General features: G+C 42.7%; 1 protein-coding gene across 1 annotated transcript in view; it reads left to right on the forward strand.

The window, feature by feature from the left end:
* Positions 1 to 13,585, forward strand: part of LOC139210504 (RAC-gamma serine/threonine-protein kinase) — a 45,910-nt gene that overhangs the window by 13,438 nt on the left and 18,887 nt on the right. Inside the window, exons 2-3 of the mRNA XM_070840506.1 lie at positions 9,846 to 9,971; positions 13,318 to 13,429. Coding sequence (XP_070696607.1) covers positions 9,846 to 9,971; positions 13,318 to 13,429 — 238 coding nt within the window. The remainder of the gene's footprint in view (positions 1 to 9,845; positions 9,972 to 13,317; positions 13,430 to 13,585) is intronic.

Genomic DNA, 13,585 nt, shown 5'->3' on the forward strand with positions numbered 1-13,585 from the left:
CAGATCAGTCTTTGTGTTTTCAATGACATGTTATGCCCTGGTAGTTGTGTGTGTGGGTGGACAGGTGTGTGTGGACACAGGGGAAATAGAGCATCTAACTGAGCTGTGTTTAATATTCTTCATAGTGTTAACCATGATTTAGACCAGAGGTTTTCAGTCTGTGCTGTGGGAGCAGACCTGGTGTGCCATGAAATTTTAGCTCTTAAATGCCCTTTTCAAATATTTCATAAAGTACAAATTTAAAACTGTAAAATCATTATGAACAAATAGCAACAAACAACAAACACAGAGGAGTCTATGTTTTACATTTTGTGCAGGCTCTTCTGTGTACAGAACCTCGCTCCCAAGCAGCTAAGTAGCCAGAACAAATTGAACTGGGGACATTCAGTTCTTACAGAGGGTTGGAAAATGTGTAAAAAATGCCAATACCATCACATGATAAGAAAACCAACCTGTGCTTTGATACAAAAACCCATTACAGACTATTCACACACTCCAAGCCCAACAGAAAAAACACCTCACTCACTCCATGTCTGCGTGAGAGCGCATCACAGCGAAACACCAGCATTTTCCAATGCAAACTTAATGAACACAAACAAGAATGTCGCCGAAGCACAAGCCAATTTATTCCATCAAAATGCTACAACATAACTCACGATCGTCGCCTTATTCCACAGCTCAGTGAGTCACCACCTACAGTTTTTTAACTCACCGTTGAAAGAGCTGCAGGCAACATGTCTCCGTGTGGAATCTCCCGAGGATCTTGTCATTCCATTCATTCAGGAATTTGCATATGAGGTCTCTCTCGAAGGCCAGCTGAACCAGCTGCGCCTTAAATGCATGGACCGACTGTGGTCAGTAAGAACTTGTTAATCCAAGTTTCATAGCAGCCACTACACTTAGTGTGGCTTCCAGCGTGTGGTGGTACTTTTACAGAAGTTTTGTGAGGTCTGTCTTTCTTTTGCCTTATCTATTTGAGAAGTATAGCTTCTATATATATTTTAATACAGCATATTCTATATTTATGTGGATGCATACATCATTATTTTGAGTAAAAAAAATAGTGTGTCTTGGGTGTTTCATCTTCATAAATGCTTGCCCAGATAAAAAAGTTTGCAAACCACTGATTAAGACATAAACCTGAATTTGCCTCATCTCGTTAATAATAATGCCATGTATGCCTTCTACTGTATGTGCAGTCTGTTCTTAACTCTTTTTGACCTGTAGCATATGAAGTCTATGTGTACATGTGTGAGAGAGATTAAATCTGCTAGACAGTCTAGTTCCTTTTACACTTTGTTAGCGCAACAGGCAGGACTTTGTTACTTCCTTTGTTACATTTCTTTTTCATATTTTCATTTCATGTTTTTAGCTTCATTTTCATGTGGTTGAAGCTTTCACAGCCGCGCTCTTATACTCTGACTAACAAACTATGAATGAAAGATAATGTCAGCACCACAGTCGTTACTGTGGTGGGTGGATGAGCAGAAGTGATCTTTAAAAAGAAACCACCACATAGTAAGTTGTTAGGAGAAGGTTCAACCACTGGACAGAAGGCTGACCCGGCCGGCCTTATGTACTGTACAGGAGGTCATACTGGACCCAGGTGTGTTTCCTGCCATTAATGGTCCTGCTTCACAAGACAGGCCTCTGCAAACAGAAGGGTACAGAGCAGGAAACCAGCAAAGGGGCATTACAGAATCCTTTGAATTACATCATTAAGGAGGAAACCCTGACTTTAGTTGCACACATTTTAGAAGTCTCCTTGGGTATTTTATTCTGTGCTGTTGGACGTCTCTTCTTTTTTTGGAAAAAGAAGACTCAATGTCTGGTGTTGAAACAGGCCCTCGATCTGCATAAGTCTGATGGCTGCCTTACATGTTAAATATTAAAGAACAAATATTGTATTTCTTAGTATAGCAGACTTGACTTATACCTTTAGACCTGACTTCCCCGAGTGTAGCAGTACCATGTTATAGAGACTTATACAGCTCATCTCTGACTTGGTTAGGGGGGGATTAACAACTGGTCTGAGGTTCTTAATGTTTTTTCTTCTCATCACTATAACTATGTGTACATTATCTCCCCTTTCAGTACTTCCTGGTGAGGGTTTATTCCTTAAAAATAGCTGTGGACCTGCATTCGTGATAGATTATTGTAATGGCATATTGTGCAGTAAAAGTGCTCTCATGTAATTGGTCATCTCTCCCTTTACTTGTAATGTCACAGAAACTGCCAACATGCTTGACTTTGACCTTGAATTTGATATGTTGAAAATAAAGCTAATGATCGTTTAACATGACAAAACAAAATACTGCACGTTAAAAGACAGATAAAGTAGCTACAGTAATGAATTAAGACAGTAAGCTTGGAGTTGCTGTAGCTAAGTGACCTTCACCCACTCACTGTTGTATGTAAGTGTGTCTACATATGTGAGTGTGTGTGGGTGGGGGGCAGAGACGTGCGGGCAGGAGGTGGGGGGGGGGGGACTGGTTAGCCACAGCCTCCTGTCTGGCACAGGTGGTGTTGAGCAGCAGCCCTCCAGCTAAGATGCTAATATGCTAACACCACACACTAATCCTAGGGTGCTTTAGGAAGCAATGGACCCCTTCCTCCTCCCCGGCAACACACATGAACAAACAAACTCATGAATATACAGGCACATTTACATTTATAGCATGCAGAAATAAACACACTTACACCAACTGACACACATATATGACCCCATTTATTCTTATATATATATATATAAATATATAAATATACACACACTCACACACACATACACACACAGTGCTGTGGGGGGATTAGGATGTAAGGTGTCTTGGCTGTGGTGTGTCTGTCAGTCACTCTCCAGCTCTGTGTCAGCATCACAGCGGTGCACCATGCTCCAGGGAGCCACCCCCATCTACTGGACTGTAATGGTACTGCAGAGGAGGAGAAGAGAGGAAGAAAAAATGACTAAGAATAAAGAGAAATTGAAATGTTTAAGGGAAATTTAAAGAGAAGTGGTGTTTTAGTGTTAACTTAGCAGTGATTTAGAGGTGCTTCTCAGTAGTATATATTTGCAGTATTGTGAACCAGGACTATGTTGCACGCGTGTGTGGCTGAGTCTTTGCATGTGCATGTGCCTCCGTCTGTACCAGCTGGGGGAGCAGAGGGGCACCAGGGCCGCCTGCGTGTGTGTGTGTTTGTGTGTGCATCCAGCACAGCCTACCAGGAGGCTCTGGCTGTGTGCATCTGGCTGGGTGAAATCTCTTAGTGGCCCCCAAGGGATGGCCACACTCCCATGGGTTTCCACTCAATCTGGCCGCCTTGTGGCTGCCCTGCCCTGTCCCACCTCTCTGTCACTGTCATAGCCTTAACCACATACACTGTGAGGCCCCTCTCTTTCTGTCTCCAACTCTCCTCTTGTTCAGCCCTGTTCTTTTCCCTCATCCTTCACTCTAGCGTCTTCTTCATCTCTAGGCTGCTGTAACCTCCATGTACAGGCTTGTACAGTTACTTCAGCACTAAACCTTTAAACCCAGCCGCAGCCCTAGCTTCAAACTAAATTGAATTATTTGATTCCTCAAATCTTTTTTCCCCTCACTCCTCCATGATTATTACAAATTCTGAACTTTTTACAGGTAGCACACAGCACCACTTTTATGTCATCAGTGATGGTGGCTAATTTTAAAGTACTCATGCACAAACACATACAAATACACACACACTAACACCAGTTCAGCCCGATGTGGTAATGAGACTAATGCACTGTAAGTGGATTGGCTTTGAAGAGCCTGGATTCACCTTAAGATGTCTGAACAGACTGGAGTTAGAACTGCTGGGGTCGGGGTCACACACACACACAGCGGTATTCATGAAAAAACAGATGGACAATGAAATAAACTGTACAGCTTGCTCAAAAAGTCGTTTTACTATTCTTTTCTTTCTCTCAACAATGCTTTGGACCAGAAAGAGTGACTGCAAGTGTCTGTGCAGCTCTGCAACATGCTTTCTTACTTGCTTCCAGCACTCATGGGCAGACTCTGAAACAGATGTCTTCTTCAAGCGTCTTACGGCACAATTCCCCATTTTCTTAAACCCCAGTGCCCTCTCTGTTGCACCTTCCCTCACTTCTGCTACCTTTTTTTTGTTTAGCTAATCTCTCTTTCTCCTCCTCCTCCTTATGCGTTACAGCTTTTACTCAAGTATTAGCCGCTAATGCTCACATACATGAACACATGAAATCCCTCCCTGCACTGTTGTGTCTGGAGGTGCATTGACCTTTGTTTATAAGGAGATCAGCTCAAACAGCCAGCCAATCATTTCAGCTCAAACCCACCCATCAGTTTGACTGCACACTGCTACGCTGTGCTATAGCGATTTGCATTTTATTGAACTTTGGCTGTAAGAGATCTATATCCTACTTATTAACTGTACTTACTACAATTCAACTGTACAGTATAAAGTATATATGACATAGGAAACTGATGCACACTCACACTTTAATGCTGTTATGATAGGCCTGCAACTAAAGCTTACTTCTAATGTTTATTTAATCTGTGAATAGTCTGGTCCATAAGATGTCATCTTCGTACAGCTTTTTTTGGTCTGAGCAACACAGCTCAGTTTACTGTATGATGATATAAAACAGAGAAAAGCACAACAATGGTGCATTTTAGAGACTACAGCTAGCAAATGTTAAGCATTTTTGCTTTTTATATGGCTTAAATGATTAATCTATAGTCAGAACTGTTGATTTATTACCTTTCAAACAACCACGTCAGCACAGTTACAACCTGCCTGTCAAGTTGGGAAAAGTCCACCTCCAGGTAGGCTAAGTAGTATTTTCCTTCAGTCGGTCAGCTTATCAGTTGGGCGACCAACCAGCTGTCTACTCAGTCACTTAGTTAGTAAACTTGTTATTTATTCTGTCCCATTTCAGCCAAATATATGTGTGTATGTGAGAGAGAGTGTGTGTGTGTGTGTGTGTTGTCATGTGGCCAGACGACACATTCCTCTCCCTGCCGGTGAGCTGCTGTGTTATGCTGGAACATGGCAGAACCCCCCCCACCCCCTCACCCACCCTCTCCATCCACCTCCCCCTACCTCTATACACCACCGCCCGCCACCCCTCCAGCTCCCAGAGTGCCAGTCACACAGCCCCGTCCCTGCGCCATCTGCATATCGGCTCCATCCTCGGCCAAAGCATTAAATTAAATCCCTGTTTGGGTTGATTAACAAATGGCTGGTGAGCTCACATAGTTATGGAGTTATTTATTTAATTGTCATCAAGGTTTTTCCTGGTTTTCGTCTGTCTCACTCTCTGCTGAAATGTGGCATCCGGCAAGCAGGAGAGCAGAGGTGTGCTGGTGTCCTGAAGGACCGAGTGCGAGAAGGAGAGAGACTGTAAAGTTTTCATTTCTGTTTTTCTGGCTGAAGTTCAGCCTTACCATTTGTACCTGTCTCCTATTTTCTTCCTCTCTGCATTTCTCTCTCTCATTCTCTCTCCTTTCCCCCTCTGTCCTGAAATGAATAGTTAATCAGTCCGCTAATTGAGTGACAGTTATTCAGTGCGTTGTTGTAATTGTCCAATCAGAAAGCTTGGAACGCACACAGTCACAGCTGATTCATCTCTGCCTCTTACTTCTAAATCCACAAGCTGCAACTGGAGGATGTGCCAACAAGATTTATTTCTCCCTGAAATTCCAAAATAACTTTTAAAAAGTCTAGTTTTTAATCTTCAGTTTGTGTCTCAAAAACAAAAGGTCTGTTGGGGTGGAGACTTTTGTCAAAGTTTGCCACCTTTACTTATTCTGTTTTCAACAGGAACAGAGGAAACTCGTTTTGGCCGCTTGTATCTGTGATCTCGTTCTTTCGGACATCACCCAGAGCTCATGACCATAGGTGAGGGTTGGAACATAGATCGACAGGTAAATGGAGAGCCTCGCCTTCCGGCTCAGCTTGCACCACATTTTACCCCCACTCGTGAACTAGACCCCAAGATACTTAAACTCCCCTACTTGGGGAAGCAACTCGCTCCCAACCGGTAGGGGGCAATCCACCATTTTCCGTGCATCCAGTACATCCAGCATATCCAGCACATCCAATTTAGACATCAAATGAGATGGAAGAGAGAACTTTAGAAGTGCGGCACATTTATATTTTGAACAAATTTTGCCCAGAATTTAAGTACACTTTAAAACAATTTATCTTATCATCTTAAATATCCTCTGTTCCTTAGATCTTTCAGATCACCCAGGCCGTCCTATATGACTGATATCCTGTCATTCTAACAAGAAACAAGAGACTTCTGTTGTCTTAAGGACTGTATAGTGTAGTAGTTACTAATTGGCCTTAAGGGAACAGTAAAGTTGTGCAGAAAACTAAATGAATCTGAAGTGAGGAGTCCGAGAGAGATGGTGTGGGAAGGAGACCGGCTGTTCTGTTTTCTCCAGCAGTCCAAACTAGAGACATGTGGCTCCCCAGACAAGCTGTCCAGAGTGGGAGAGCTCGCTGGACTCATTACAGGCAGGGCCAAGACGGGATAGCTTGACAGAACACCATTGGAACACCATCGGAAAATTGGAACGGTCGAAACTGAATTGTGTTAGTTTGTGTGTGCGTGTCTGTGCGTGCGCATGCCTGTGTTTGTTTGGACCGGCATGTGTGGACAACTGTCCATCTCCTCTCTCCGTCTGTGCCACCCCTGGCTGCCCCCACCCCCGCCCCCCAGTGGACGAGTACACACACACACATACACACACACAAACGCACACATACACGTTGTCTAGGCCCGGCCAGAAGGATTGCTTAAATGTTTTCAGTTGTACTGGACAGCTGAGCGATGAAGTGGCCAGCCACAGCCTTCCATTGGTTGGACACTTCATCTAGAAACTGACTCAGAGAAATGACTGGACTTGGACCAGAAAACCTGTCATCTCTGCCAGTTTATAATAGTTTTATCAGCTTAACTTTCTGTTTATCCCCATCCATTTTGTCAGTCAATACATCTCTTTTCCTATCCACTTTGAAGTTATGCAGAGTTTCTCTTTTCTAGATGATCAGCTTTTAGTTGCATGTTTTGTATGATGTGACCCAACAGGAGCTAAAATCATTACAAGAAACACCTGTACAATGAAATCAAGTTCACTAATACCGCAAACCATATAGTTGAATTATGACCTTTCTGACACAGTCTCTACAAAACATTATAATCCCCAGATTATATTGCAGGGCTACTTTATTGGTTTCCATTCTATTGTATTGCTTTTGCTATAGCCTCTGTAGTTTGGATTTACAAAAAGCTGCATCTCTGTGCAAGTGTTTTAGGTGAAAGCTCAAATGTACATTAAACACAGACATACAAATTTCATGGAGTTCTGTTATGTTCACTTACATTTATTTATTTAATGTTATTTGTATAGGGACAAGTATGTAATTACGTCAGGGTACCTCACAATTTCTGTTGGATGCTGGAACCACGAGGTCACTGAGCGAGTGAGGAGCCTGACTGCATAGGCTTTTATAGATGAGTTACAGGTTCTTGTGACCAAGAGGTTACATAATAACTTATTATATATTATAATAGCAACATACTCTACATGTTTGTGACCTTACTTACCATCCATCCATCCATCCATTATCTATACCGCTAATCCGTCAGGGTCGCGAGAAGGCTGAGATGTTTTACCTCAATAATCTGTAGATTTAACTCATTAGCTTCTGTTGAGGACCGGGCCCTGGAGGAGAAGCACACTTACACAGTTTTCTTAACATTGAGTGTAAGACATGAGTATTTTTCTGGTAGAATTTAAGCTCATTAAGCTTGCTAACATGTAATCTCTCTCCAGGGAAGCAAAACACCCACAATGCACATTAAAATGCTTAACTACTTATATGTAACCCTGAGTCTTATATGGTGTTGGTTTGGTCATTGAGATATTTTCTTTACGCTCAATTATGACCTCCTTCCCCTTCTTTCATTTTTTGCTTTGCTTTCTTTATTTTTTCCTTCCTCATCCTTATGCCTCCATCCAACCCCCTCCCACCCCTCCATTCAGTCCCTCTCGCAGCACTCTGTTTATCTGTAGCAAGTGATCCAAAGAAGATGCTTTGTTTCAGAGAGAGCAGGAGAAGGAAATAGGAGAGGAGGGAGAGTGGGTGGATTTGTGAAAAGGAGAAAAATAGAGACAGAGGAGAGGAGAGAGAGGTGTGATTTGGTAATCCTGATGACGCACTGGCACTCAACAGTATTTTATCGGTCTATCTGTGTCTCTCTCAGTCCCTGTGTGGTGGTTCAAACCAGCCGCTAGCCCCCCCATCTCACACACACACACACACACACACACACACACACAGATACACACGTCCACCACCAGCACCACCCAGAGGTACCGGCAGGCCCCGCAGTCGCATGGTCCCTTCGGCGGAGCAGGTGTTTTTCTGCGACGTGTTAACGAGCACGGCCTGCTGTCATTTCCGCTTTAAATGGATGTCACAAATAGAACGCACACACACATGCACACACTGCTTATTCTCCTCTCCTAGCGAATTAGCCCAGGAAAGGTGATCAGAGCTGTTACCGAGCTTCTTCTGTGTGTGTGTCGGCTTTCAGTGTGTTTCTGCGTGCATGCACATATGCATCTTTGTCTATTAGTATGTCTTCACAAGGTGTGTAAATGCGTGTGTGCGTGTGCATGTCAAGGAACGGCTGGTTAATTAAAAGGGGTTGAGAAGGAGGGAACATTTGTGTCCTTCTGTGGTTTTTATTTCTGTTGTTTGAAATGAGAAATTGAAATGTTTACACAGCTCCCGGCTTTGGAAAGTGTTGAGATTGTCATTTTCTTTCATCAGAGCTGTGTGTCTCACTATAACTTCAGCTGTATACTGTGTGCGTTCGTACATGTGCGCGCACAGTTTCATCCCTGTATTTGTACGCATTGTAATCGTCCAACTATGTGTGAATCCGCACACATGTGTACTTTAATCCATGTGTGTATCCATGCTGTTTCCAGCGAGTGTTATCCGCCTCTGTGGTGTGGAAATGTTTGACACTCGTGTAATCCTGCAGCGGGTCATCTGATAAAGCTGTGGTGCCACCTTAGTGCCAGTCTGTGCCAGCCAGTTGGGTAATACTCACCACCAGCTGCTCAGCAGATGTTGTTATTTGTTGCTGTGGTCTAAGACGGGCCATTCTCTACGTCTAATCTTATCTCATCTCATGTCATCTCGCCTTATCTCATCTCTTCTTATCTCATCTCTCTTCTTGTCTTCCCCCTGTACTGGCGACCAGTGGTTTGTATGGATGTGTGTGTGCTTAAATTGTGAGTTCATAAGTGTGCTTGTGTATATATGTGTGCGCAGTGTGCTTGTGTGTGTGAGTGTGTGGGGTCATCACCTCGACACCTGCCCATGTATCAGCCAGATGATGTTTCTGGCATGGATAGTTTGGTTGTTGTGCTGGTAAACATGTTTTTGTCATTTTTTACATGATAATCCGATCCGAATCTGGCAAGCACTCTGGGAGTCATAGAGATACTGTGTGTGCCTGTGTAAACACTACAGTGTGTGTATGTGTGTGATATCCTTTGGACAGATGAGAGCTGAGCGGCTTTTATCTGTCAAGGGAATAAAATCTGTATATAAAATCACCATCATCATCATTATTGCTATTAATACTTTCCATATATCATCGTGATCGTCATAATCATTGTGACCCCTGAGTGAATCATTGCCTTCAGCCTCATCATCACTGTTGCCCTCTTGATCTGAATTTAGTTGTGTTTGCACCAACTGTCTGAATGAACATATTTAACTTGCATTTTTGTGCGTCTCTTTATTTCCATCGTTCTCTTCAGGTGAATACATAAAGAACTGGCGGCCACGTTACTTCCTCCTGAAGACAGACGGCTCTTTCATCGGCTACAAAGAGAAACCTCAGGATGCAGACCTGCCCTACCCACTAAATAACTTCTCGGTAGCAAGTACGTTACCTACCTATCCATATACACTGCACCCCAGTACCCTGCATACTCTGTCACAGTATCATCATTGTGAATAATGAGAGAACAGAGTTGATCTACTACTAACTTAAAGCATAAAGAAGGTTTTTGGCATTTAGGATTACTTTACTTTTACTTTTTAAAGCACAAAACATTTCAGTTTGACATTATTGTGAATCACTGAGTACATAAAAGACAAGCAACAGTTGAGTTCTTGGTGATTTAGAACTGATGCACCAAAGTAATGTGTTTTATGTTTCAAGAAATTCAGATTTCAATTTTGGACTCTGCTACTGGACTATAGTTATCACTCTAGTGATTATTAATTATAATAATAATAATAATAACTTACTATAAGAAAACAAACACAACAAACATACATCTGCTAACATTGGTCCAAAAGACGAAAGGAAAAATAGAAGGCAAGGAAATAAAATCCTAAACAAAATAGTTACAATAGACATTACCAATAAAAGTCTTGGTGTAATGTGATCTTATCACTTGCAATAGTTGGAAGCCTAACTGCTGCATTTAGCTGTTGGCAGGAGAAATGTTGTAAATTGGATAAAGGCATGGTGGGTGACCTTTTATAAGTCGCTTACATTTGGAAAAGTTGGACTGTTAAGTTATTTGACTGTCTGGAAAATGAAAACAAAAATACACTTAGATTTTGGTTGATGTGAATCCATGTTAATGCTGAATAAAATGGATACAACACTTAGCGTGTATAGAGTGTGTCATATAGCAGCATAATGTCATCTTAATAAAAAGATGGGTGCATCTTTTGTAGTTGTTTACTCTATCTCATATTTATACATTGCTGTCTGCTGAATATAATCTGATAGGTGCTAAACTGGTGTTTCACCTCTTGGCCCAAGGTTTGATGTAGATGTCAGATACTGCACAGGACCTTGGATTTGGACACGCCATCAATCAGGCTTTTGAGTTGAATGGCTTTGGAAGAGCTCTTTGTGAAATATCCACAGAACAGTGCAGTGAGGATCGGTGACGGAGGGGACGACAGGGGAGGCAGAGGAGAATACAGGAGAAGAAGTGCGAGATGAGGGCCAAAACAGAAAAGAAAATGATGACGAATGGTAGAATCCAAGCTGATACCTCAGAGAAAATGATAAAGGATGTTACACCGAAGGGCGGAGGAGGAGAAAGAAAGATACGAGTCCAGAAGGGAGGACAAGTATAGGGAATGAGCGATGGGAGTCGATTGGAGGGGGCAGAGGAAGAGAAAATTGGGAGGAGAAAGGAAGAGGAGAGAGGACAGATATTGAAGGATGATTAGAGTGGAAAGCAACGGATGAGAGATGCAGAGAGAGATGGAGGGATTGGAGAGTGAGTCTTTTGTGGATGAAATATGGGGGAGAGGAAGGGAGGATGAGGGAGGAGAGGAGGATCGTCAGCACTGAACAGACAGGGAGGAGGAGACGTAGACAGGATTGGAGAACGAGGAAAAGAGTTTGGGAGGAGGACAAGCCAGGCCATACATCCGGCCCCGGCTGCTTGGCACAGCGCTGGCACTGCCACATCTGTTGCCCAAAGCTGGGAGGCCAGGTGGCGTGTGTGTGTGTCTGCGTGTGTATATGTGTATGTGTATGTGTGTGTTTGTTTATTTGCGTGTGCCTGTAAGTGTGTGTTTATGTGTGTGTGAACAACAGAAGTGGTCAGATGGAACAGAGATGGTACAGGCCTGTTCCCTGCAGAGGGACTCATACATACAAGCCTGTCGCTCACACACACACACACACACACTGATGCATGCACTCGCACACGCCCACTAAACTGCTACACAGAATTCACAATTGCCTGCTGTGGCAAACAACGCAATTTCAGCTAACAGTCAAACTTCAATATCACTTATATGTGTGTGTCTGTGTGTGTGTGTGTTTGTCTGTGTGTCCATGTTTGGATGTGCTTGTTTTTTTTTGGCATCAGCCCATAGCATGACCTTGTTTCCTGACAGCACAGCAGGCCATGTTCAAGAGGCAGGTAGTAACGTCTCTTTGTGTGTCTGAGTGTGTGCAAATTTACATTGAAAGTCTGCCGTGTGTACGACCTCAGTGGTGTTGTCGTTATTAACCTTCCTGTCTATATTTAGGCTGAGCCATGACGTGCTGTGCTGTGCCACACTTAAACAGAAAGTAATTGGAAGAAGGGATAGACGAGGACAGGAGGTGAAAGGAGAGGAGAGGAAGAGAGTGGAGGAGAGATGAGGGCAGAAGAGAATGACAGGAGACAAAAGCAGAGCAGAAGGGAGGAGAAAACAGGGCAGGGGAATGGACGATGATGCATGTAGAACAAAGAAGAAGAGGGGGAGATGAGAGGTCAGAAGATGGATCATTATGTTCTTTTACATCAGCTCTTGTCCCCGATAACCACAGAGACTGCTGAGGGACAATGAAGATGCATTCTTTCCCACAGCGATCCCACAGCCCCATCTGGCTATGTGTGCATACGTTTCTGCGTTTGTGTACTGTATTATGCATTTGTGTAATAATGGCCTACTGCATTGCCCATTTTCACAGAAATGTGTCTCTTCAGATATTCACCAGATGCATTTGCACTGCAACACATAATAACATTTGGCACAAGGAAGCACTTTTATTTGAATCATGGCTGGCTTGTGTTATTAATTATTATTTTTAAACTTACAAAATCAAGCTGCATATTTTCTCAATCATAGAGTTAATAGCAACTTGATATTCAATATGGATGTCTGTTCAAGTAGTTAATTTTACTTACAGGCTGTTTTCACAGGAGAAATGTCTGTCATAAGTGTTACTAATAGCATAAACAATGGCTCAGTTGTTTTCAAGTGTCCCACTAAGCCTTGGCAGCGTGCACAATGCCAGGACAACTACATTTACATGATGTAGCTACCTTTTCATTGTTGCTCAAAGCAAAACATGGCAGTTACATTTTTTCAATGTTCAATGAGCTATTACAATACATTACATTAAAATACATACAGCGTATAGAGAAGCATGTAGTAAAATAAGAAAATGCCAACCAAACAAAAGAAGATGTGAAGAAAAGAAAATCACCATCTAACAAAAAAGGCATTGACAAACCCCTCATACACACTGTAACTTTTAAGCCAGAGAAAATGGGAAGATTTACTTTTAACGTTCATAGCTGTGACTGATATCAGGTCATCAATGCAGGACTACAGTACAGTAACTAAAAGCACATCTAATTCTAGGTACAGTCAGAAGCTCTTCTTAGCTCTCTTGTCTTCCTCCCTCTTTGTAATGTGAAATGTAATAATGTAATTGTAATGAGGAGACAGCACTGAACCTCTGGCTGCCTGTTTCAGAATGTCAGCTGATGAAGACAGAGAGGCCGAAGCCAAATACCTTCATCATACGCTGCCTCCAGTGGACCACCGTCATCGAGAGGACCTTCCATGTGGACTCGCCTGATGAGAGGTCAGTTCCCTAAAGACTCAGTTCTCGGTTTTTAACTTAACTTGCTTAACTTTAAGCAAGTTAAAACCTGCAAGTTAAAACACCCAAATGTTTTTTGTTTTTTTTCCAAATGCTTGAGGAGGCATTGTTGAGATTACACTGCCACAGGACTTGCCT

Source organism: Pempheris klunzingeri, chromosome 12, assembly GCF_042242105.1.
Source record: "Pempheris klunzingeri isolate RE-2024b chromosome 12, fPemKlu1.hap1, whole genome shotgun sequence".
Lineage (NCBI taxonomy): Eukaryota > Metazoa > Chordata > Actinopteri > Acropomatiformes > Pempheridae > Pempheris > Pempheris klunzingeri.